The sequence below is a fragment of the Poecilia latipinna genome, unplaced genomic scaffold, assembly GCF_001443285.1.
Source record: "Poecilia latipinna isolate Pla-1442-1.1 unplaced genomic scaffold, P_latipinna-1.0 Scaffold155, whole genome shotgun sequence".
Classification (NCBI taxonomy): domain Eukaryota; kingdom Metazoa; phylum Chordata; class Actinopteri; order Cyprinodontiformes; family Poeciliidae; genus Poecilia; species Poecilia latipinna.
Genome location: NW_015112771.1, coordinates 202,007 through 228,255, shown reverse-complemented (window position 1 = coordinate 228,255; position 26,249 = coordinate 202,007). Strand labels below are relative to the sequence as shown.

Sequence of the window (26,249 nt, the reverse complement as noted above, 5' to 3'; positions counted from 1 at the left end):
CAGAGTGCCTTTAGTCAGGTGGTGTGTGAGTGTTGAAAAGTTTTTTTTTTTTTTTTTTTTTTTTTTTTTTTGGCAATACTTATGAATCTAGTTTGGGTTTGTTTCTGTGGCACAGATGGGTCAGCTAAATATCCTGAATGGGGGAAATTCATTTCTCAAAACTGTCTGCAGGTATTGGTCGCCTATCGATGAGCTGATCAGAGAAGCTGTGGTGCTCAGAGGAGTCAAGGTCCGCCTGCTCATAAGCTTCTGGAAGAAAACTCACCCCCTCACCTTTAACTTTGTGACCTCGCTCAAGACTCTGTGCATGCAGCTTCACAACTGTTCCCTGGAGGTGGTAGGTGAATCAGTGGACGTTGCGACTTAGTCTGGTTGCATGTATGTTTTTTTTGTTTTTGTTTTTTTTTTATCACTCAGTGACTGAATCGAATGGATTTCATGACTTCACAGAGGTTTTTCAGTCACAAGGAGCAGAAGGAGGACTTTCAACTGGGTCTCAACCACAACAAGTACATGGTGACCGACAACGCTGTCTACCTCGGTACGCAGGGTCAAAACTGTGTCTGTAATGGATGCTGCTTGGAATACAATTATGTCGCGACACAAAAAGCATCAGCACATTTTGAAATGGAAGGACATTACTGTTCACTAAACAATCCAGTTTCAGAAAGTTCTTCATCATTTAGTTATCAGAAGTTAATCTTTTAATTGAACCAGTTTTTTTTTACTTTGTATTTCAAACACAATGTCAAAAAAAAAATGTAAGGAAAAACATACAAAACGCAATACCTTAAGTTATCAAATACATTTCAAATAAAATATATAAAAGTTTGCGACTGTAGCATTAAAAAATGTGTAAAAGTTCTAGTGGTGGCATTTTACCTTTTGGTTTGCCTTTTTCTTTTCTTTTTCTTTTTCTTACACAACAAACACACAATATGATTTCTTGACATTTGCCTTGTATATTAAGTCAGCATGGGGAAATCTAAAACTGCCACAAACTGAGGCGAAGTATGTTAGACAAAGGGTTTAAATAGGTGCCATAACAAGAGATATGTTAAATAGTTATGCACTGATTTAGGCTGGAAAAGCATATTAACTACAAGATTTTATCTCTGTTTCGGTTCACAGGAACCCACGACTGGGTCGGGAGCGACTTTGCAAAAAATGCAGGAGTGGGACTGGTTGTGAGGATGAAAGACAGTACCAAAGACACCGGCTCAACAATCCTAGAGCATATTAAAGCTTCGTTTGAGAGAGACTGGAGGTCACGTTATGCCAAGAACCTACAAAAAAGCAAGGATCAGCAGGGGAAATATAGACTCTTGCAGTGGTCTAAAAGCCAATGGGAAACCAATGAGGAAAAGGAGTGGAACAATCCTTTATGAGCACATAATTCTGCTACTACATCCTTATACTGTCTTTGCCTCAGTACTGCAGATTCTGCAAATGTGTGCGCAGATGAAAGTGTATAATCACACTAATTGACCTAAATCTGAATTTGTATCATTAATCTGAAATATTAATCGAGGTATCGTTTTGATTCAGCTGCAAAATACACCAGTGGCAACTTATATACTCAGTGAGCTGTGATGAGAGCATGAACCTACTACTGCATGACCAATGCAACTGATATTCAACTGCACTGTATATGCAAGCAACATCATAGCAAAAATATGTGCTGTTTGTGAAATCTACTTACCACATCATTCAGTTTTCCTTAATGATGCATTGTTTTCTCCTGTAGATTAAGTTTACAAATTATTTGTGTAATCAAAGAATGAATTAGCTTTAATTTAACAGTAAATAACTTGTTGCTGTTACTCAGAGGTGCTTTGTTCAGTGTGAATCGTCTTATTGAAAATGCGTCATTTCATTTCCAGTTGGTGCAGAGCTCTGCAGGATTATCAACATGTTTACACACATTATAACACATTATAATCATGGTCATGGACTTGAGCATGAGGTAAAATGGTCAGTGTCTTTATTTGCCTGTTCAGAAAGGTGACAATTTGCTGTAAGTGAACAAATCATGAACTCTGTTTTCAACCAGGAAATCCTGAAGGAAGACGTCTGGACATGACCTTCAGGTCAAACAAACATTTTCACATGATGCCAGTTTGGTTTGCACAGGTGTTTTCCCGTATTAAACTAAATCATAATTTTAAAGCTGCTGCTGTTAATATTTCATTTATCTTTATCTCATGTGTCGTATAAGAGTTATAGATATAGCTTTTTTTTTTTACTATTTTGACAGTATGTGGTTAAAAATGTAAACACTTCAGTGCTTCTTTTTCCTTTTTGACAAAAGTGCATATACCTGCTTGTATTAGCATGGCATTTGAAGAATATATTTTGTGATAATTAAGGTGAGACAAGACAAATAAAAGTCGATTCAAAGTTCCTCAAATCTTCCTGGTGCTAAAACAAATTAATATTCTTTTTGTAAGATTACACAGAGAGTAGCTTACATCAACATCCTTCAGTGGAAACACTTCAGTGGGATAAAACCAGTGAGTTATTTTGAAAAACGATTTCCTTCACCTTAATTTTAAAGGAGTAGTCTTTAGTCTTCCTTCAGTTCAGGTCTGCACTGTAAAAGAGAAAAAAAAGTATCTAATTTACGGTAAAATACCGGCACAGCTACCGGTATTTTACCATAAATTAGATTTAGATTAGATTTTTTGTTGTTGTTGTTTCACAGTGTGGGCACAAAATGAAGGAGTGCAGAAATGTCTGCTCCAGAGTAAGTAACTGGTTATGAACGTTTGGCAGTTTCAGACGAATTTTAATATAACTATTAAATAGCAAAATATTTCAAAGAAAAACCAACTGAAACACAATCAAAGGTAAATGGATGGATGTCGTGATTGTGAACTCGGTTTACATTCAGCCACAAGATGGCGCTTTTGCCTCATAAAACCACATCTCATTGCAGCCAAAGTTTGGCGCAGTAAGTTGTTTTTTTTTGGGGGGGGGGTTCTACCTTCACAGTGAATGGTGTGGACCGCTAAGAAATAACGTGTTCCTGTCCGTTTGGATTTGACTGTTTGATTGATTGAGTCGGTAAGTGTGTTGTGACCATGGCAACGGACTGCTAGCTGCAATAGCATTTCGCCTAAAAACAAGGTGTATTTGACAGAAGATAAGTAGATGTTTTTATCATATGTCATACGTCGTTTTGTTGCAGTTCATTTGTTTAAATATCGCTGATGCATCAGCGGTGAGTCTCCCTGAGTGACAGCAGGGAGGAGGAGGAAGAAGAGGAGGAGGAGGAGAATACAGACGGCAGATGCCTTTGCAGCAAACGACCGGGAGGATGTCTATCCGTGTCTGGGTGTTGTTGCGGGACTAAATGCGGATATGCTGAAAACAAATCAGAAAAACACAACTTTTATGTTGTCCCGTACCAGATTGAAGCGCTTTTAAAAATAGAAACATCTATTTAAAAAGTGTAACGGTCTTAATTCAGAGAGGACTTGGACTTCCTGTTGGGATAAAAAATACAAGCTTTTAGGGACCATGGAAAGTGGAGATTTCCTGTCCTCCGTGGATCAGTTCATGCTGAGCCCCCTTGTCACTTGGGTAAGTGAACGTTCTGTGCACTATAAAACGGGAATTTTTAGAGGATATTAAAAATGCACAAATAATTTCATTGCAACGTTATTCAAACCTGGTTTGTTAACAGAAGTATAGTGGTTTACTCTGACATTATGAAATACTTAAATTTTGTTTGCAAGTTCTTAAACATTGTGTGAAGAATTTAAATCTATTAAGTTTGTACCCTCTGCTGTACAACTAAGGAATTTTATAGGTCATTAATAAGATGTGTTCTCTCCACCTGTGTCCCCAAAAATAAAGTTTGCTATAGAAATCTTAGTACACATTTTACAAATATTTAATGAATAGTTTTGTCAACTTTCATAATCTCTCTAAACAGAAAAAATACACAATTTTCACATATTTTATCTTGTTAAATGATGCTGCAGTGGTAACCTATTTAAATAACACTTGAATGCAGAGGGGCCTCAGATTGCTCTAGATAGTTAAAAAAAAGTAAAACAAATGAATAGATTAATTTTAAAGAATAACACTTGATTGAGATACTCAATTTTCATGAACTATTGACAAGTGGAGGTATTTTTCCATTTGACTCAGACAATACTGATCAGGCATAACGTCATGACCAGCAGTTTGACTGGTCTCCATCTATGCAGCCCAATACACACTGTGTATTCTGACAGGTCTGTGTCACAGACAGTGTGAACTTACAGTCTGTTCTCACATGGAGCACAGAGGTTTATCTGGAACTTTAAGCGTCTGCTCGGGTTAGATTGGCATCGTTACCTGCCCTTATCGTAGACTGAATCACTGGCATATCTTCATTTATAAAGGATGTCCTGGTTTGTCTTGCATGAGGCCCACAGTACTTGATGACGCTCTATCTTTGTTGTCAAAGGTTATTCCCAACTAATTTTATTATGAACATTGCAAGCAGTAGCTTAAATGTAAGTAAGTTACTATAAAGCTGAATTTCCGTTCTTTTTTTAATAATAAAATCTACAAAAATGTTTGCACATTGGTTAAAGGCTAATAGAGTTTTTTTTTTTTTTTTTTTATCTGTGCAATTACAGAGATTGTGAATTCCCTTTAAAGCTCCTGCATGTCTTATTCTGTGATTAGGTGAAGACGTTCATTCCAGCTGATGAGGGAATCCACTTGGACTTTTCCGACCTTCTGGATGGAGTGATTCTGAACAAGATAATGGCTCAAATGTAAGTCAGCACACCTCACTTCACCTCTTGCAACATCTTATGAATATGAACACTTTCAGATCGCATTTCAAAACCAGTGGCAACATTAAAAAAAAAAAAAAAACTGGATGAGCATGAGTGACCTGTCAGCGTTGGAGATTTTTATAGGGCAGTAAATGTAATTTAGGGGCTGCTGGTGCAGCATCAGGCATCTTTATGCATCCAGGCATCAACAGTGCCGCCATTGTCCCTCTGCAGAAATAAAGAGGATCTTTGTTGTCAGCAGAAGACTTTAAGTGTAACTTCCTCATTACTTTCAGGTTAGAGTTTCTCAGAAAATGTTAGAATTAGCATGAGTCCTATATGCGCTGAGGCCGAGCATTCTGGCTGCAGAAAAAAACAAACTGGCCAAAAACATAAAAGACATCATACATGCTGTCAAGATGCTACTTAAGAGATTATGATTTGCTCGCCTTCTGTTCTGTGCAGCTTTGCCCTCATCCATTATTAAAAGCCTTAACTGATGGTGTTCGTGTGTTTGGCCTTCATGTCTGGGCAAAGTGACACTTCAGAAATTAACAGCAGAGTCTGATTGTTAGGAGGTGGAGAAACCGATGACGCCCAGGCTGCACTTGTGAGCAACTTGCCAGCATTCGGCTCACTCATCCCGCTCGTGGTCGCGCAGCTTTAAATGTAAAAACAATGCTGCAAGGAAGGGAGGGGAGGAGGCGGGATAATCCCTTGGATTGAGAGACCCTTTTGAGATTAGGACCTGCTGTTTAGCGCCAGTGGGACACAGATGGGAGATAAAGGTCCAGATAGAGGACAGACAGTGTGGAAAGGAATGCAAGCAGCCCTGAGATGAAATTATTGGTGTCCAGGCCTGCATAATTTTTGGTCATTTGAGGTTCACACTTTGCCAACTCAACTCAATTGGCTCATTTCCACTCGATCCAGTTTCCCAAAGTTGATGTGCAGCCAGTGAAAAGTGTAACGTGCCCCCCTCTGTCTGGCTCAAAAACCACCCCGGTCTGGAGCGATGATGTCACACAGGCTAAAGTTAGGAATGAATGGTGACCTTAGTCTTATTTTCACAGAAGAGTCTGAGCCTCGAGCCAGTTTGTTCTGCCTGTTTATCTGTTTGGAAACAGAAGATATGCCACTTAAAATGTGTTTTTCATGCTTTCCTATTTTCAGAAATCCTTCTGCTGCAACTCAGTGTCCAAACAAAGTGTGCAGAGATCCAGGTCAGAGGATCCAGAACCTGAACTTTCTTGTCCAGCAAATCAGAAGTTATTATCTGGTGAGCTTTTGGACAATTTCCTAGCGTCTTATCTCTTCGTCTTATCCCGTGCAAAACATGTTGTCTCGTAATCGCATTCTAAACGGGATCCCTGCATGTTTGGGATGCTGTTCCAACTTTGCATTGGCGTCACATGTTGTGGATCTGGTGGCCTAAATATCGGTCATGTCAGCAGATGTGTAATCAGCCCAGAAGAGAGGTTACCATGCAGCAGCAAGTAAAGCAGCATATGGAGACCAACAGGCAGAAATACTGTAGCTCTGTAGTGACTCATGAAATCAGAAGATCACAGTGGAAAATTTTGAACTGTCTGTCTCTCCGTCGGTCTCTCCTAAATCTTTCAAGATCACCACAGAACTGTTTCTTTATGGGACAAGACACTGTGTATCTCACACACGGACACGCCCCTGTTCAAAAGAGATTGTGATTTGTCATTTTATCCTGCATAATTCAATACCGAAACACAAATATTCCAAGGGAAATATGAAATAGAAATAGCATAGTGATCTTGTGGCATATTTATGCACTCTGCAGAACTTTTTGATTCAGTTGAAGTCTTCTTGGGTCGGAATGTGTCAGCTACGGAAGCCTTTTACTGCCATAAAATAAGGAGCAGTTTCTCGTTTTAGCGAGACGAGATTTAGATCTCGTTAAAATGAGAAAATTGAACTTATAAAAATATGCTCCTCTGACAGATTATGACTTGTTAAAGAGTCATAAAGAGGCTGGCTATGACTCTCCTTCTCACCCCGTTTCCTCTGTACAACATTAAAAGATCCCAAGAGGTGCTGCTGTTGCTTTCTTATTTAAAAAAGAAGATTTTTTGTTTGTAATGAGTTATAAATCTTACTATAATGACTTTTTTATATCTCATTGGGATAGGATAGTTCTCTTGTGATACAGATCCTAAATTTATGTCCAATGTCTGGCAGCTGGGCGCTTCATCACATCTTGACTTGCCGATATTTGCCCCAAAGTTCCCCAAATTTACCAGATTGTGTGGACATCTATTATCTGCAGCTTTCTTCAAGTGTATTTTCCTTCAGATTTATTTCTGGAGTCTTGGATGTGTGCTTTGAACAATAGGTGTCTCTTAGTGCGTTTCTTCCTCAACCCTCTAAGAGACACCTGGGGGTTTTGGGTCAAAGTTGACTGCTGTTTCAAGCTGTTCACAATCACAATCTGATGCATTAAAGTCGAAGTGAACAGTGTTTGTCACCAAAGCACAGTTTTCCATTCCTCAGTGAGAGGCCATTAACATTCCCGGCTTCCCCTCACCAGCAGTCACACAGGCTGTTCACACAACCAAGCTACCTATAGACTGAGGCGAATTTTGGACCTTTTCAGTGCTGCACTAAAGAAGCGAGCTGCACCGGCTTTTACGCATATTCATTAGCTGGATTGGTTTCTCCACGCACGTTCACCCAGATTTATTGAAGCATGTAGCCAAAGGTCTTGCATGTCTCCCTCCAGCCAAAATATGCAAGTTTTGTTTTTCAGTCCCCATCTCTTCCTCCTCTGTTTTCTCTTTTCTGCAGGATAATCTGAGACAATTAATCATGATTCCTTTGCCAGACGTGCTGCTGCTGGGCAGGACTCCTTACTGTGGTAGGTTTCCTAAAGATGCCTCACAGGATTTCTCGTCTCCATACTCTGTTGGACCTTTGGAGCTAGGAAGGGCTCACAGTGTGTTTAGTTGTCAGCTAATTTTCAACACACGTAGTTAGATTTTTTTTTTTTTTTTTTTAGGAATTTGAGGATGTTTGTAATAAAGTTTTTACTAATCCATGCAATGAAATTACAGCACATTTTTGTTGTTGTTTCTGTTGGAAGATTGCAACATTAAAACAAGACGTCCTCGCTGTCCATGGTGATTAATTCAACTCGGGCTGCAGAAGACTGCAGCAGAGTCAATATTCTCTCCTCCCTAACCATTTTATTCAATTGCACAATCAATCTAATAAGTGCACTGGCTTGTGATGGCAAAACTTTGGCAAATGTTGACCCAAATTCACCAGTCAAGTCCCTGCTCAGATGGTAGAAATCCTCCGTGAAGGATCCAGCTCTGATCGTTTTCCTTTTCCATTCTCTGCAGAACAAAGTCTGGAAGAAATGAAGAACCTTCTGCTCTTGCTGATGGGGTGTGCAGTTCAGGTGCGTTTGCTATTGATGCGTTCTTCTGTCCCGTGTGTTATGATAAGAACCTTGCCATCTTTTGCCGTTTGCAGTGTGAGAAAAAGGAGGAGTACATCGAGAGGATTCAGACGCTTGACTTTGATACAAAAGCTGCCATAGCCGGACACATTCAGGAGGTATCAGATGTTCGACCCTTCCGGTCTTGTCTTCATTTCTCACTACACTGACTGGCTGTTTTCTTCATGACCAAAAGCTGACCCACAGTCAGGAGAACGTGCTGGATCTCCAGTGGCTGGGGTCCAGTGGCGTTCACCCAGAGGAGATGGAGAGCGCTATGAGGAACATGGCAGCACACCTCCAACACATCCAGGACCAGAGGGACACCCATCTGGAGGTACAACTTTAACAACATGTTTTTATGAACATGTTTTACCTTCACGCATCACTTTATTCACAGGTTTTTAGAGTTGCACAGAAGGATCAGCTTGAGATCAGATGATTTTTGTAACTTGAGTGTAAGGGTGGGCGACATGGACTTAAAGTTTCATCACAATATTTTGTGGTGCAGTAAAAGAGTTAGGGTTAGATAAGAACTATTTATTACTATGTTTTAGTTAAATGTATGGCAGAGGCTGCATCAATCCCATTTGCCATGCTGTTTTTTTAGGACAACAATCACATAAAAAGTGAGATTTATGTCACTAAACTACACACATTAACAGCATTTAATCATATTTTCAAATTCATTTATATTTATTTATACTCTCATTGAACAATGGAGGAAATGCACAGTTTTGGGGTGCTAAACATCGTCAATGGGAATTTATCCTTTCAAGTGCAAATCAAAATTCTCACGATAAATGACAAACAATACGATAAACGCCCACCCATATCTGACTGACACTTTGACATTTGAAACCACACCCCCCTCGCCCCCAGATCTTTTCACTTCACTAAATCCAACTTTTCCAAGCAATAACATCCTTTTTTGTGAAACTTGTTGCTACGTGAAGAAAGCTCAAAGTTGTCTAAGCCATCTAGTTTTAGAATGAATGAAGTCAGAGGAAAAAATGTGTTTCAGAAAGTTTGATTATTATGAAACAGTTAAATGTGGTCTACATGGTCTCTCATGGGTCAGCAGGTTACACAATCATGGGGAAGACTGCTGATTGGATAGATGTCCACCAGACAGTCATTGACACCCTTGACAAGGAGGGGAAGCCTCAACGCTTATTGCTAAAGAAGCTGGTTATTTACTGAGTGCTGTATCCAATCATATTTGTACAAAAATTGTGTGGAAGTAAAAAATGGAAAAGATTTATCAACACGCTTATACAGATGTCTAAATGATTCAGATATCAGAAAAGGGTGGAAAATGAGCTGTAGTTATTTTTGTAACATCTTAAATTCGCTTCCATTCACCTCTGCAGACAATAGTGGAGCTGATGCTGGAGAAGGAAGGAGCTGTCAGCTTGCTCAGCAGCCCGTCCAGTCCACAGCCTGCCAGCCGTTCTCCCAGCATGCAGCAGCAGGCAGGGACCCAGCAACATCTGGCTGTGGAGTTGGCGGATTCTAAGGCAAAGATCAGACGACTTCGGCAGGAACTGTAAGCACACCACAGATTAAGAGAAGATTGACATAAATACGCTTAAAAATAAGGATTTTATCAGGAGTTAAATAACAGGGTTATATGGTCTGCTTTTACCTTCAGAGGAGCTAACAAGACTTTGATTTACTAATTACCATTGGGACTGAACTTAATGAATATTTTCCCAATTTAGGAATATGTTTTGAGTTTTTTTTTTCTTTCTAGTGTCAAACCAAATCTAAGTTTTACATATTTTTTCACAATAAATTCTACTAATTTATTTTAGTTGAATATACAAAATATATGTTAATTTACAAAACCATTCTAATAATTTAACTTAAATGATTAACTGAAGTATTTTATTTTGTTCTTTATTGTTGAAGTTGATCAGGACCTTCTTTTTCAGTTAATACTCCATGACCTTCGTTTGCTTTGGGTATAAAATATAAGATTGGACTTGAGAAAAGAGGAATGTGGACATCTATCTTCTCACTTGCTTGGGTCAGTGATTAGTGAACGTTAAAAGCTCTTCCCTTTTTTTAGCTGCTGGAGGAGAGTGAATGAACGACGGTGGCAGAGATAGCACAGGATAAGCAATGCCCTGCGGAGTTTGGCCCACATTGCTGCCTGCTTGGCAGGTTTCATTGCGGTGCACTATCACTGACCCACATTTGCTCCGCATTTCAGCGGATACAACACACACACGCGCACACACACATGTTTGTGTTGCTATCTTTGTGGGGACTTTCCATTGACTTCCATTCATTTCTACAGCCTAAACCTTACCTTTACCCTTTTCCTAACCCTAACCAAAACTCAATTCATACCTTAGCCCTAACTCTGACCCCTGACCCAAAAACAGGGTTTCCCCTCATGGGGACCAGGCTCCGGTCCCCACAAGGAGCAATTGGTCCCCACAACGTAGTATATGTCAGAAAATCGTCCCCACAAGGTATTACAAACAAACGCACACACACACACACACACACACACACACACACACACACACACACACACACACACACACACACACACACACATTAACCCTGATCCAATCCAGGTCTCAGTTCCACCATTTCTCTCCATCCAGTTGTCTCTGGTGTATTATCCTCTCTTGTTGGTGGGATAATTCATCCAGCTGCCTCTGAGCAAGCAGAGATTTCAGGCACAGATTTACTTTGCCCTTTTAAATGGTTTGTCGTCTTTTCTATTTTTTTTATTCTAAATTTTTTATTTTGTGAGTTGTCCTCCCTTTCTCTGTGGGTAAAAACTAATCACGTTAAATTATTCTGTGTTGCTAACGCAACACACCTAACTGCAGTTTCTCGCTGCATGCATCGCCGCAGAGAGGAAAAGAGCGAACAGATGCTCGACTGCAGACACGAGCTGGAAAACGTGGAGACCGAACTAAAACGGATTCAACAGGAGGTACGACTTGGCAAAAATACGTAGTTACCCACTACTTTGTGTTGGTCAGTCACATAAAATCTCAGTAAAAAGACAGTTTTTTTGTTGTAACATGACAAAATGTTCAGTTTGATGAAGGATTGGCTAACCTGAGAAACAAACAAAAAGAAAAATGCAAAGAGATGCTAATGCGTGCCCAGCGTTTGTTTTTGAAGACATATTTATTTCCAACAGTGACATGTTCTGTGTGCTTCCAAAATGCTTTGTCAAAATCTGTTAAAACAGCATTAAAGCCGTTAGACTAATGCAAAAACTGGTGGAGAAAAAAAACAACAAAAAAAAACTTTTGAGTCAGAAGTTCTTTTCATATTTATACATATCTATAATCTCCAGGATGAGTTGGAGGGAATGTCAAGTTTGTAGAAATGTGAAAGGTGTATTTTCTTCTTGTTAAGTCCTGCCTCTAAAGGGAAGTCATGTGTTTGACCTTCATCCAGAACTCCCAGCTGCAGGTGGATGCGCGTGCCGCCCGTACCTACCGGGATGAGCTCGACGCCCTGAGGGAGCGCGCCATCAAGGCGGACAAGCTGGAGAGCGAAGTCGGGCGCTACAAGGAGCAGCTGCACAAGATGGAGTTCTACAAAGCCAAAGTGGAGGTGAAGGCATATTTGATTGTTTTCCATTTTTGGGTTTTACTTACACTTCCTTTGAAAGTTAAGGAGTTACGGTTGCTCCTGATGCCACGCGTGCATAAATGTAGTTTGTTGCCAAGAATATTTAAAAGGTTTGAGGAAAAAGCTTGAAAATTTGAACTTGATAGGTTAGTTGTGCAAACGTATTTGGCGTGTCACAGGAGCTGAAGGAGGACAACAGGGTCCTCCAAGAGACCAAGGAGGTGCTGGAGGACCAGCTGGAGGGCTGGAGGTCCCGAACAGATCAAATCCACCAGCTGGAGAAACACAACCTGCTGCTGAAGGCCCGCGTCCATGACATGGAGCAGGTCAGGCATGTTTTACACAGAAGGAGCTTTTTGACGTTTCTGCCTAGAAGAAGGCAGGGACAGTAAGGTGATTTAAAAATAAAAGCACCCTGCATGACGGCAGTCTGTTTTTATTTTCGTTTTTAGTTACTCCGTTTAGGAACAAATCAAAACCAAAGTCTGATTTTTGATTTTTTTCGAGAGTAAGGAGGCAGCACAAGTCCACACACTTTAGTTTACTGTTTTCTCATTCCTCGCGCCACGCCAAGCCGATTCTTGAAGCGCTTTGTTTTGACTTCAGGAGAAGGAAGCAGACGCAAAGCGGATGAAGGAGCTTCAGGAGGAGAACCTGGCTTTGTGTCTGGCACAGAGGAGGAGCATGGAGGAGTCCCAACACCTGGGCTGGGAGCTGGAGCAGCTCTCCAAGACCGCAGACAACTCCCACGGTGAGAGAAAATGGGAGCAGCAGGCGTCAGAGGGAGGGGATGTTGTTGTGAGGTAGAACCTGCCTAAATATTTTCTGCTGTGTCCCAAAGAAGGACTGGCACATGAAAGCCAGTCAAAGACCGAGTTTCACAGGAATATGTTTCGTTTTCAGTTCCATAAAATTAGTAGTGAGGACTGATATTTAACTAGGCCACCCGCTGCTGCAGACTCTCGGTCATCCAGGACATGACCGTCCTTGAGGATGTTTCACCCTTCATCCATCAGGCTTCATCAGTACAGAGCTGAAGAATGAAATGTCTCAAGAACCATTACTACTGAACCGGGCCACGACCAGCATGTTAAAAATGATTCAACTTTAAGCCAAGATAATTTAACATATTAAATGAGCTACATTTTTACATCCGAAGTCTGACTCAAAATCAGTTTTTATCTTTTTTATTTGAATGAAAACTAAGTTTTACTAAATATGTTTTATTGAATGAACAAAGATTATTTTATTTAATGATTTTTTTATAGTTTGCCTTTAAACCTGTCTTCATTTCTGCAAGGAATTTTAAGATATTTGGTTGAAATATTTTTGTAATTTTGGACTGAACCTTCCAACTGGCTGACTGAAATTCAGATGCAGTTTTCTGCAAACCTTCACCTTAACAGCTTTAAATCCAGTTTAATCATTTGAAATGATATTTTCCTAAATTTTCTTTCATATAAAGTAATGCTTAAAATACTATGCATGTCTCCCTTTGTTCTCAGATCAATTAATTAAATAGAACTCTTTTTATTTACATCTAAGCAAACCTGAGACTGCTAATTCATTCAGCTTCTTTTACATAACTGGCCCAATTTCAATTTATGTAAATTGAAACAGGAAATGTGAGACCGCTAAAAAGAAAGGTTAGCATTAATGCACATCTTTTTGGTTCCAAACGTTACAAACTTTTGGTGTGTTTCTTCAAAGGGCCACAGACGCTGAGCGAAGAGGTCAGCGAGAAAACCCGGAGTCAAATTTTAAAGCTGGAGAAGGAAAACCAAAGACTCCTGAGGACCATCGAAGAGCTGAGAGCTGCAGCTCATAGCAGCTGCAGGAAGGCCAAACCCAGCCCCTGCAACGCCAACCACTTTACTTCATCGGCAGAGCAATCAGAGACAAACGCCTTCTCGGGAGATTCACGCTGCCAGCAGCAGCTCATCACAGAAGAGCTGGAAGCAGGCCAAAGTCAGATCCTTCTCACGGGTTATCCGGACTGTCACGCGCAGGAGAACGGACACCTGCAGGATCAAGACAAAGAAATGGTGTCGGATCTGGAAACCATGGAAAATAACCACAATCAGCTCCATTGCTGTGTCGGGTCATGCGGTCACTCCCCAGGCTCACAGAGCAGAAGGCCACACCACGGCAGCGCTCACACAGGTGTGCCAGCACGTCCATCTTATGCAAGCAGGCACACACAGCGGCTGGAGGTTAAATGCAGGGGTCTGGACACGCTCAATCAGCAGCTACAGACTTCTCTTTACAACACCGGTAGGTTTGGTAGCTTCACTCTATATGCTTATGTAACTATTCGAAATGCCACGGTTTACATTATTTTATTTTATTTTACTTTACTGCGCGTTTTGAGAACGTAAAGTTCAGCGTTTGGAGGCTGAAGTTCAGGAGCTGGAGGCAGAAAACCAGGCCCTGCAGGCATCCCTGGAAGAGCTTCGGATCTCAGCGCGGCGTCTGGAGCAGCTGGAAACCGAGAAACAGAACCTGGAGCACGAAACCTCCACGCTGGAGAAAGACAAAAGGCAACTAGAGAAAGAAAACCGAAGACTCCGACAGCAGGTGGAAATCACATTTATTTGATAAACTCATAAAACAGGTGACAGTATAAGGCCTAAAAGAGCTACGAAAGTAGTTTCCTGGTTGCTATGTTCATCCTTTCCAGGCCGAAATTCAGGAAGCCAACTTAGACAGCCGTAACGTCTGCATGGCAAGCTTGGAAAGAGAAATGCGTCTGCTGGTGAAGGAGGCGGAGGGGTTAAGAGAAACATCTGAGAGGGTCAAAAGCTTGGAGAGAGACAACAGGGAGCTGATCAAACAAGCTGCTATTGACCAGAAGACCCTGGCAACCCTCAGAGAGGTGAGGATAAACCACATCTATACCTCTACAAATCTGCATGGGAACGTTTAATTAGTGTCACTTGTGAGAGTATTCTTACAATTTAAAGCTGTCCACATGTTACATCCTCAATGAATTGTACTGGAATTTCACGTGAAACTGCATGGTTTGTTTTTTTGTGTGTGTGTTTTTTTAAAGTGTGGCATACTCTAATACAATTCTTTTTTTTTTTCTTTTCGGGCTGCAATTACGAAAAGTGTATTTAGTGTATTGACTCTGAGGGGATGAATACAAATAAATAAATCCGTCTTTGCTTTTCCTTTCACTCTACAATGACGCACTATGTTGGTCTGCCAAATCCAAATAAGATATACACAGAAATCTGCGGTTGAAATTTGACAAAATGTGAAATAGTTCAGGACTCATGTCATTTAAAATGCTATCCACCTTCAGGAGTTGGTGAGTGAGAAGCTGAAAACTCAGCAGAGAGACAACGAGCTGGAGACGCTGTCCCACCAGCTGGAGATGAAAGTCCTGAACCAGGAAAACGCGCAGCTAGAAGCAGCAGACAGCAGGTTCGTGCAAACTGTTTAGATATCAATTCTAAAAGATGATTTGTATGTTTAAATATCTTACGTGATTTTATTTAATGTTTTTTTCCTGAGATAGGGTCAAGATGCTAGAATCCGAGCTGGAGTCGTCTCTGAAGAAGTCCCTGCAGATTAAAGATGACAAGATGGCCGCCCTGGAGGCTCGGCTGCAGGAATCCTCCTCTCTAAACCAGCAGATTCTGCAGGAGCTGAAGACTGTAAGTGAAGTCAAAAGGTTCAGATCTTTATTTGATTAATTTCTGCGAGTTAAACTTTCAACAAAACGAAGAGAGGAAGTGGAAAACACGAATAAATATTTTAAAAAAAACGATGGATAAGACAGAAGCAGTGGCTTCTCCAGTCAGTTTCTTAATGAAAATGGAGCCGTAACTACACCGTAGTGTGAACACTACGATCTCAGAAGTAGGGAATTCATTCTAGAGAATTAGCTGATTGTCGAAGTGAAGCTGCACACCTCTACCAGGTGAAGCTGAGCCACGAGGCCCTGCAGCAGCGGCAGGAGGAAGAGCGAGCGGCGGCGGGTTCCAGCCCTCCAGCGCAGACCAACAAGGCCATGACGGAGTGGCTGCGGGAGAGCCACGAGGCTACCAGGGGGCTGCTGAGGCTCAAAGACCGCCTGATTGAAGTGGAGAGAAACGTAAGTAGTTTGTTACTGTCGACCACCGAGGCAGATCCTGTGTTACAAGTCGCCGAGGCCTCTCTGAATGTGACTCTGCCGGAGGTCTCCTCTCCGTTATTAGAAATCGATCCGTGTATGTTTAGGAGGAGGAATAGCCCCGCTGGGATGTACGCCCTCCACTCAATAACAGCTGGGATCGACTTCCGTCCACCATGAGCCTAAATAGGTCAAACCAGGATTGGAAAATTAATGCATGGCTGCACTTTACAGAAATTGGACAATTTTGGATGTAATCAGATTCTAACCACCCTGGTTTATTTGTGCTGGATTAGATTGAACTGAGATGAAAGATGCATACATTTTATCTGAAATACCATGAAATCTCTTTTTTGAGTTTTTTTTTATTTTTATTTTTATTATTATTAGAAACTATTGCTAAGAAATTAAAAACTTGGATGAAATTATTGATGACCTTGTTCCAGTATAATCTAATAATGATTTGACCTTGAAAGCAGAATGTGATGACTTGGTCATATATTTTGAATCTTTATAATTATGAAAGACTCAGTACCAACATTATAGCAGAAGCCAATATTCTTCCATTGAACTTTTCTCAGATTTTTTAGGTTTTATTATATATCATTGTCAGGCTCTTGGGTTGTTTTGGGGTTTGACCTGAAATCTTTTGGAAATATCAGCCTTGTTCTTACCCGACTGAACCACAGGATTGTTGCTCTCTTTAGGCAATTGGCTGTTTTCCAGTAGCCATAAACTGACTCATAAACCTGCCTTAGTTGAATGAAATGTTCTCTTGTCTTTGCCATTTTGGAGTGGCTAGATAACGTGAAATGTATTTTACAAGTATTAAATAAAAATAACAAATACAGTTGGGTTGCGTGAATCGTTAGTGGGTCAATGATTATATCTGTAAATTGTGGAATTTGTCAACACTGATGCGCTGAAACAAAAGCCTGGATTCACCTTTTAACATTACGCTGCATAAGAATAATTTATTTCACACATCTAAACCAGAGGTGCAGGGTTCTGTAATCTGTTGGTGGTCCTGAGCGACATCTGTTTCTCTTGAAGAATGCCACTCTGGAGGCCGAACGGCAGGCAACGCAGGTCCAACTCAAGCAGCTGGAGAGTCAGTCGGACAGCCAGCAGGCTCAGATCCTCGCCCTGCAGAGGCAGGCCGCCTCGCTGCAGGAGAGCAACACGGCTCTGCAGACACACAACGCTAACCTCCAGGTCCCGCCTCAGTACTCCCTAGATATTGAAATCATTGCAACATAGTCGCCGGTGAAGCAAAACCACACAAGGCGTCAACTGTTCTCCCTCTGCAGGTGGAGAAGTCGACACTAAATTCCCAGAGTGCCTCCCTCATGGCCCAGAACGCTCATCTGCAGCAGCAGCAGTCCGGCATAGAAAGTGAGCGTGACGTCGCCATACAGGAACGGGAAGAGCTGCGTGGCGCTCACGAGCAGCTCCTGCGAGATCACGAGCGACTGACGGCTCTGCACGAGCGACAAGCCATGGAGTGCGAGGCTCTGCTGGGGAAACATGCCTGTCTGAAGAACGCCCACCGCACGCTGGAGCTGGAGCATCGAACTTTACAGGACAGGTCAGAGAGACGAGATGTTGGCAGGATGACAATGAAAGCTGTTGTTTTGGTTTGTTGCGGTTTTTTTTGTTGTTGTTTTGTTTTGTTTTTTCACATTTATTGAGGTTACAACTCCAGAAAACACAAACAGGGGCTGTAGTGCAGGCCCCCAAGTTTTCGGCTGCCCAGAGATTTAGGATGTTTTTACAATAAATGCATGTTTTACAAACTTTTCAGCTTATATAAATGTCATAAGCCCTTATGAAGTGTAGAGTTTTAATATTGTTACATTTTTATCAACGTAAAATGTGGATAAAATACTGCTTTTTTTTTTTTCTTTTTTTAAATAGGGCACCAAAACTATCTCAAGCCCAGTGGCCCTAAATCCGGCCCTGCTTATAACCTCAAACTTTAAAGTATTTTACTGGATTGATGTGGCTTTCTTTCAACAGTGGCATTCCTCTTACCTCTCTTCCATAAAGGCCACATTTGTAGAGCGCAAAACTAATAGGTAAACACATTTTCTCACATGAGGTATGGATCTCTGCAGTGATTAAAAAAATCAGTATAATTTTCTTAAAATTTGACAAAAGATTTAAAAAAAAAAAACTTGAAGGTGTATGACAAGTTTTGCAAGCAAGTTTAGTCCATGACAGTTTATGGTTTACTAAAAGTGCGTCGGTGTGCGCTCATGTGATCCGCCTCTGTCTGTGATTTTTTTATTTTTTTATTTTTTTTGTTTCTAGATATAACAACCTGATGCAGCAGAGAACTAAGCTGGAAGAGCGAGAGAAAACCTTAAAGGAGGAGCAGATGAGGATCTCTCTGGAGAAAGAACAGCATCAGACAACAGCGGCCGAATGTTGCAGGCTCCGCGACGAGAAGGACCGGTAAGAGAACATAAAGAACAGACGCCGGACTAACCCGACGCTGGGCTCACCATGCTTTTTTTTTTTTCCCCCATTTAAAGGCTCAACCGCACATACCGGCTGCTTCTCAGCGACAACGAGGTGCTGACAGTGGACCACAAGCTGCTCAAGAGCCAGCTGAACGAGGCCAACCTGAAGTACACCTGGCTGGAGGCCGACTTCTCCAAGCTGAAGAAGGAAGACCAGGAGCTGGACATCAACTTCACAAAGCTCACCAACCAGTGTGAGGTATTGGACTAGCACAACGTTTTGTTTTGGGTTTTTTTTTATGATCTGCTGCCAGCTTTTAAATTATACTTTGACATGCAGTTCTTTCTATGATGATCACATTACCTTAAAGTATAACTAGTCCCAACTGAGACGGTGTTAGGACAAATATTGCAAAACTGGACAAATTTACTCAAAAATGTTCAAATCTGCGCAGAAACTCTCAAGAAACTATTTACTGTTTATCCACAAAAAAAAAAAAAAAAAAAAAATTGATTTTGGGGTTTAGTTACACTTTAGGTTTACCAACTTTTGTTTGCGCAGCTCGATTTGAGCGAACTAAAGATTGATTTCTGCGTGTGATGTTTAGTTGCTGAGTCAGCTGAAGGGGAACCTCGAAGAAGAGAATCGGCATCTGATCGGCCAAATCGAGACCCTGATGCTGCAGAACCGAAGCTTGCTGGAGCAGAACATTGAAAGCAAGGATCTGTTTCATGTTGAGGAGCGACAGTACATGTAAGCAGCACGGAGGACGCACACAAAACAACCCGATGTCATTATTTAGTTATTAAGTTTTGAATAAGATCACTTGTCCCACAGTTACTAGCACTCGGGCTGGTGATATTTGAACTGTATTTTGAACTCTTCTTCTCTAGCACAAGTTTCGATTTCTTGGATATTTTCTTGTCTTGCTGCTCTTGAAGACTGGCTAAGATAAATGACCACTCTGTCGCATCACGATTATGCCACAGAAGAAGTTTTGTTTTACTGAGAAAAGGTTTCTGCCTTACAAAAAATGATCTTGTTACGTTTATTTTAGGATTTGTGGATTGTTGGAACATCGAGCTAGAGTTGCACAACATCCATGTTTATCATTAACACATTATGACTAGAAACAACTGCTAGTATTTGCCGTTATACAGTTATACTAGCAAGTACTACTTATTGTACATAAGTACAATGATTCAAGCTCTGTGTGATTGCTATATAATTGGTGAATTTTGTTTCTTAATGGAACAGAGAATGTTTGCAAGAGTGCATTTATATGTCCTGGTGAAATCATTATGAGCTATAACTAAGTTGTTTCCTTGCTAAAACAGCAGGTGTAAACAAATGCAGACGTTTAGACGAAAAAAAAGAATTTGATTGTGATCCAGTCGGATGGAAAGGATCAAATTTGAATGATTTACGAGTGACAGCTTCAGATAAGAGAAGATATACTTAGGAACATTTTAAGGAAGAAGAAAAAAAATAAAATAAATAATAATAATAATAATAATAATAATAATAATAATAATAATAATACCCCAATGGTGTCTCTGTCTTTGTTCAGTGATAAGCTCAATGATTTGAGAAGACAGAAGGAGAAGCTGGAGGAAAAGATAATGGATCAGTATAAGTTTTACGACCCCTCACCTCCTCGCAGGTAAACCGTCTCTGACAGTCACACAAATGCTGAGTGAATCAAGCAGCTTCCATGTTTCAGCTGCTTCTGCTGAGATGCTTCTGTTTGCTAAACACAACCATCTCAGTGCACATTAAGGTTACAAACTGGAAAGGTAAAGTCTGAAATATGAATAGTTGGATCGTCAACTTCTTGAGAGTTGCTAGATGGAATGTTTGATTTGTGCTCCTTTTAATTTTTTATTATTTGATTAGTAAAATCAATAATCATAAGTAGAGGTGGGCATTGATTGCAAGTGATATTTCACATGTTAAGAATTTTGATTTATTGTCGTCACAGTTTACAATCTCCCAAAACATAATTAAAATATAATTCAGTGCAGCTTCCGTGTGCAGCTTAGTGATATACTCACACTTTTTATTTGACTGATTTCACATAAAAGAAGTGTGTAACAAATCGCATGTTTTTCAAGGTCAGTATTTGTGTTTGTGAGGTTAAGATTGCGGCGTCATGCAGTCCCATCTTTACAGTTAGCTAAAAAAAAAAACAAAGAAGCAGTAAGAAACAGTTCTTATCTTCTTTTGTTTTTTTTTCCATTATTGAGATGCTACCACAAAATATCCTGATTAAACTCTAAGTCCATATCACCCACTCCTAACCATAAGACTCCAGTTTGAATTTTGAACATCTGAGTTCCACCTCTGTTGCCTCCATCATTTCCACCATGTTGCGCTGGCAGGCGTGGCAACTGGATAACTCTGAAGCTGAAGAAGCTGATGAAGTCCAGCAGCCGTGAAAACGTCCCCGAAAGCACCCAGGCCGAAGCCCTCCACTACGGCGGCTCCTTCATCAGCTCCGACGGATCGGGAGGATCGGCCTCCACCTCAGCGGGTGACTTCACCTCACAGCAACGTGGCAGCAGTGAGTATGTGAACCTGAAACTCACCGCATCAGGCCTGTGACTGTCAGAGAGGAAGCAGCAGTTTTATCTTCGCCTTCAAAATATGGAATTACCAAATGTTGACTGTTAATAAATAGTAAATTTGTTTAAAAACTATTTACGGACGTGCTTCTCTGTTCTGAGCCTCGACGCAGTTTGATCGTTGCCGTTTCTTTAAATATGCTTGACTACATTAAATCACAAATCAGCTGAATTTTCTCGTTAACACTGATCCAAAAACTCACATGAGCATTTTCAACATTTGTCATTTTTTTTCTGCTCAAAGACGGCGTTGCATGCCACGTCCAGACACTCATTATTCCTGATGGATTTTGTGTGTGAAATTTCTCCAACACTCATAAACGTCTCCCTTGTGTCTTTTTCTTGTTTATATGGATTCATTCCCTCCCTCTGTCGACCTTTGGATTTTGTTTTCCCCTTGTGTTTTCCTCCCCTCCCATCGTCATGTGTATTTGTCTCATGTGGTCACGCTTTGGTTTTGAAAAGCCCCCGTGAAAAAGTTTCCCCGTTTGAGGAGCAGGCTGAAGGACAAAGACAAAGTCAAGTCCATCTTCCGTCGTTCTTTGTGTAAGAAAAACCGGTGTGTCCACCGCCTGCTCTCATTGTGACTCGCGTCTTATAGCAGTAATTCCAGCAGTGCCTTTGCTTTATGCTACTACGTCATAATGTGCTTGGTCCTTGCAAATGGTGCATTGCAAACAGAGTTGGGTAGTAACTGGTTATATTTACTAAGTTACTTTTCCTTGGTTTGCTTTTACTATTCTGTACTTTTTACCTTTACTTGAGTAATTTTGTCTGGAAGTATCACTGCTCTTACTTGAGTTAAATTCCTGGATGCTCGACCCACTCTGAGTATCCAGAACAAGCTTATTTTGGCCAAAAACTCAGAAGACACACCTGCAGTTTTTGTTAAAGTTTAACAAGTTTCATACTGAAAGAAATTGATTTGGAAGAAAGCTTCTTTCGCATTATCTTGATATTTTGTAATTGTGTTATTGATATGGATCATTTTCATTTTGATCTCTAAAATATCAGGATCTCCTTTGATATAGATTTCACTTTATAGTTTGGTCTGTCTGATTGTGTTACTTTTAATTATTACATGACTGATGTTTTGTTTCAGTCTTTTTACCAAATGTGTTTTTTTTTACTCTTAACTCTTACTTGAGTAAGGTTTCAGATACTCTACCCACCTCTGATTGCAAAAGCATTCGTACCACTCAAACTTTCTCACATTTTGTGTTTTCTTGAGGTTTTATATGTTCAATCTGTGCAAAGTACTGAATAACAATTAGAAGGGGAAAAAAATGCCTGGTTTTTAATGTTTTGTTTGAAATAACAAAACTGAAAAGTGTGACGTGCATTTGTATTCAGCCCTCTTCACTCCAAAAATGTTACTCCAAAAAAGTAACAGGATTTATACGTAAAATCCAGATGTTCTGTGAAGTCCACAGATGTTTGTTGGAGAACATATGTGAACAAATAGCATCATGAGGATCAAAACAGACAGCAGACAGTACTGGGGACATTTAAAGTTGAGCTATTTGAATCCAATAGAGAATATGAGGCAAGTCATGAAAATGAATCCATCCAAACTCGCTGAACTTGAGTATTTTTGCGAGGCAGCATGTGCGACAATTTAGTATCTTGACATGCAAAGCAAGTACAGATTTACAAACATAACAAAAGTTTTTTTTTTTTTTCTTTTTCTTTTTACAAAGTATTGACACAGGGAGGCTAAACATAAATGCACAATACACTTCTGGGTTTTATTTTTGTCAATTAGAAAGCCATGTGTTACTTTCCTTCAACATCACAATTATGCACTGCTATTTGTTGGCCTATGGCATAAAACCCCAAAACAATACATCAATGGTTTTAGTTGTAACCTAACTAACTGTAAAGGTGGTTATAGTTGTGGACATTTTTGCAATATGCTACAGTGTTAGCACTAACAGCAACATTACAATGTCCATCAAATCTTCAGCCTCATTTCATCAAACTTCACTCATTTTCTAAGTTGCAACAGCTTCAAGTGTCATTTACGTTCCATAACGGAGACAACTCCTTATGAATGCAGGAACGTTGTGGCGCTGCATGAGTTTTGCCCTTCCAGCTGCAGCAAATTCGCCTTTGCAACCGTTCTGTGCTACTCACATGACCAGACGGACAAACTACGCTGTACTGTGCATGACACGTTTCACCTGTCTGTCCATTTCCCCCACCCACCCAATCACTCCTTCATCCTTCAATGTAGCTTTGAGCAGCTTATCCCAGCCATCGACCTCATTTGAGACAAAGCAGGAAACTGATGCGGACGAAGGCCAAGAGGATCTGCTGACCTCGTCCCTCTGTACCTCCGTTTTATCCATCCTCCAACATCACCAGCATCATCCCACCACTCTTCCATCTGGCCATTTCAACAACAGCACCCCTGTCACTGGCCCAAACATTTCTGAGCTGTGGCTTACAGGTAGAGGCAACCAGAAACTGATGTGTTGGATTTCGTCAGCACTAGTAGAACAGCACTCAGAGGCTGAAGCTGTAAATCCTGTTCTTGCTGGGTGGTGATTTCCTACTTTTTTTTTTTACATCCTGCAGACAAAGATTCGAATGGCAGCTCTCTGCCATCTGGATGTGAAGAGAGCGACGGGCTGCAGAATCGTGGTAAAACCCTTTGATTTCCTGTTTAGAGGATTCAGTCAGCATGCAGATGTGCAGTCAGATCAGGAATTAGGCTAAACCCCTCAAACTGCAATCATGACCCTGTTTTGAATTAATCTCTTTCCTGTTCGCAACTGGAGAGCTGGAGGCTCTGCTCTACTGCTCCCTGTTGGCCATTACTGTTTACTTACTGCCCCCCTACGCATCAGTGCGTTGAGCACATTTGCCTGTTGAGAAGAAAAAACTCCAACAGATTGAAAGGAATATATAAATTGCATATAAAAAAATTATGTTATAAAACATATAGTTGTTTTTAAAAGATGTTTTTCTGCAATAGTGACCTTTATCAGACAGCAGATAAACAGGAAATAGAGTGGACATAGAGAGAAGGTGCAGTGTGTTTGTTATTGTTGTCTTGCTTAGAAATTCATCCGTGTTACATCTGTACAATTTTTAAGAATGCCCCAAAGTATTTCTCTATTATTTTCTCTTTTTTGGGGGTCTGGGAAATTGTCTTGTTTCTTTAAATGAAGTCTGCCAGTCCCCTATGCTAAAAAAAAAAAAAAACAGCCTCATATCATGATGCCTCCACTACCAAACTTCACCGTTTGCATGGTTCATCCATAATGTTTAAAGTTATATTACTAAACCATAAAGTCCCAGCTTTTCATTGGCTTCTTCGAAGGTTCAAGGTATTTGATACTTATTTTCTTCATTTTTAAAACAATGTAACTTTATCTTTTTACTTCTCCAGGGACCAATGCGGTCCAGTGTCGAGCCCAGAGTGAGAGCAGCGGCGAGTTGAGCCTGAGCCTGGAGAACGAGCCTTGGTCAAACGGCAGCAGTCCTGTCCAGCAGCCCCCGTCACGTAACTCCTCGTGTTCCTACCAGCCGCCCAGTGACGTGTCCACCCCGCAGCCCCACTCAAAGCTTCAGCAAAGCAGGGAGAAAGCCGCCACGATGCCGACTCCCAGCAGTCTGAACGCAGACATGCTGCAAAGACAAAAAGATCCAGTGCTGTCTCAGGACTTCTGGCTCACAAGAGGCACGAGAACCATCCGAAGGGGGTCGAGGAAAAAAGTGTCTCGTCGCTCCTCGGACTCTGGCAGCGCAGGCAAAACTAGCTCAGAGCTCGACGGGGTAAGCTCCAAAGACGAAAAAGCTCAAGCCTCTGCTTGTTCGCTGATCACAGTGCTGTACGTTCAGGGTAAATCATCCTCAATGTCTGGCTGTCTGAACTGCTTCTCTGCCCCTCTTGTGAAAGAGGCACAGGTGGGGGAGTTCAGGTCTCCTAAAAGTCTCCCTCGCGCCAGCAGCGTGATTTCTTCAGCGGAGGGCTCATCTCGACGCTCCAGTGTCAGCGGCGACTGCAGGGCGACTGTCCAAACCGAGCAGCAGGAGCAAGCACAAGGACAAAACTCTGACGTAAGAAACATTGAGCCTGGGCCCGTTCCTCCGGTCAAACCTCCAAGAGATCCAGCGGTTATTGTTCCCACAAAACACCACAAATCCGTTTTGCAGGAGCCGCCTCTTGGTTCGTCGTTCACCTTTAACTCGGTTTTCTCAGACACAATCTTCAGTGATTCTGAGATCACCGCAACAATCTTGGACACTATTGACATGAGCACAAATTTCCTCGGTCCTAATCCGTTGGCAGAGCAAAACTTTCCCCCCGAGAGAGGAGAAAACGCTGAGGAGACACCGCAGACACGGCTCAGCTCTGGAAACGAGCAAAGCAAAACAGCAGAGGAAGCAAGAGGGCTCACAGTCGAGGACTGACGGCTTTCAATCACGTAACACCTGGTTCTTATGGGTCCTTCAAACACATCGGTTTGAATCAGAATACACAGAATTGGCTGTGATACAAATCTTCAGAAAGTGTCAAATAATTAATAGTATTCTTTTTTTAGATATTTGTGTTTTTAGGACTTTTTATTTTGTTTGTTTATAAGTAAAGGCCAGTGTCAATTGTTCACTCAGTGTAATATCGGGACAATGAAGTGTCTATTTTATTTATTTTCATATTGAATCGAAAATACTTATTGGAGATGTGCAATATTTTTCAGGTAGAGTTGTATCAGTACAGGACAGAATGTCCAGATGTTGATGTCTATGATACAGCATGAGGCTGTGAATCTGTGACCAGGAGTCAAACAAAATGTTACACTGTAGTTTCTGTTCACAGTTATGCCAAGTTATTATTAACTGTTCGTTAAAGTTATTATTATTATTATTATTATTATTATTATTATTATTATTATTGGTTAAACTGGTGCTTGTCAGTTTTTATTTTGCCTATTTTCTTTTACTTATGTGACAATCCTGTTATTTCATCTATTTGATTTTTGCTCAATCTCAGTGTTCAAACTCCCCTCCTAAACCTGTAACTTATTATTACTCTAGTAACTAGGAGTTATATAATATTAAAGCGTGACCAAATGACTATCCTGGATGCCGTTTTCCTATAATAAAGCGAAAAGACGTTTAAAAAAAATAGATGAAAGCCGATGTGTTTTATTTTGAAGTCCTTGTCT

General features: G+C 40.9%; 2 protein-coding genes across 7 annotated transcripts in view; both read left to right on the top strand.

Moving 5' to 3' along the window:
• pld5 (phospholipase D family member 5) overlaps positions 1 to 2,173 on the top strand; it is a 13,175-nt gene extending 11,002 nt beyond the window's left edge. Inside the window, exons 8-10 of one of the 2 annotated variants that reach the window (XM_015029511.1) lie at positions 172 to 337; positions 451 to 541; positions 1,132 to 2,173. In XM_015029511.1, coding sequence (XP_014884997.1) covers positions 172 to 337; positions 451 to 541; positions 1,132 to 1,388 — 514 coding nt within the window. In that variant the 3' untranslated portion in view covers positions 1,389 to 2,173. Of the gene's footprint in view, positions 1 to 171; positions 342 to 450; positions 542 to 1,131 lie in introns of both variants that reach the window. The other variant, XM_015029512.1, reaches the window with a different exon arrangement.
• Positions 2,174 to 2,852: 679 nt separating this feature from the next.
• On the top strand, positions 2,853 to 26,200 carry LOC106945668 (girdin-like). Of its 5 annotated transcripts, XM_015029502.1 has the most exons (30): positions 2,853 to 3,066; positions 3,191 to 3,585; positions 4,684 to 4,775; positions 5,952 to 6,057; positions 7,596 to 7,665; positions 8,153 to 8,211; positions 8,286 to 8,369; positions 8,447 to 8,587; positions 9,624 to 9,799; positions 11,128 to 11,209; positions 11,686 to 11,844; positions 12,042 to 12,188; positions 12,469 to 12,613; positions 13,573 to 14,136; positions 14,234 to 14,439; positions 14,513 to 14,737; positions 15,170 to 15,291; positions 15,386 to 15,524; positions 15,791 to 15,964; positions 17,036 to 17,197; positions 17,293 to 17,570; positions 18,296 to 18,439; positions 18,520 to 18,706; positions 19,056 to 19,201; positions 20,019 to 20,111; positions 20,830 to 21,011; positions 21,538 to 21,618; positions 23,309 to 23,524; positions 23,653 to 23,718; positions 24,470 to 26,200. In XM_015029502.1, the coding sequence occupies exons 2-30, from the start codon at positions 3,523 to 3,525 to the stop codon at positions 25,492 to 25,494; spliced, it is 5,334 nt and encodes a 1,777-aa protein (XP_014884988.1). In that variant the 5' UTR covers positions 2,853 to 3,066; positions 3,191 to 3,522; the 3' UTR covers positions 25,495 to 26,200. The 5 variants fall into 5 exon arrangements, with proteins under 5 accessions (XP_014884988.1, XP_014884989.1, XP_014884991.1 ...); XM_015029503.1 differs by lacking the exon at positions 2,853 to 3,066 and having other exon boundaries at positions 3,079 to 3,585; positions 14,543 to 14,737; XM_015029505.1 differs by lacking the exons at positions 2,853 to 3,066; positions 21,538 to 21,618 and having other exon boundaries at positions 3,079 to 3,585.
• The last annotated feature ends 49 nt before the right edge of the window (positions 26,201 to 26,249 follow it).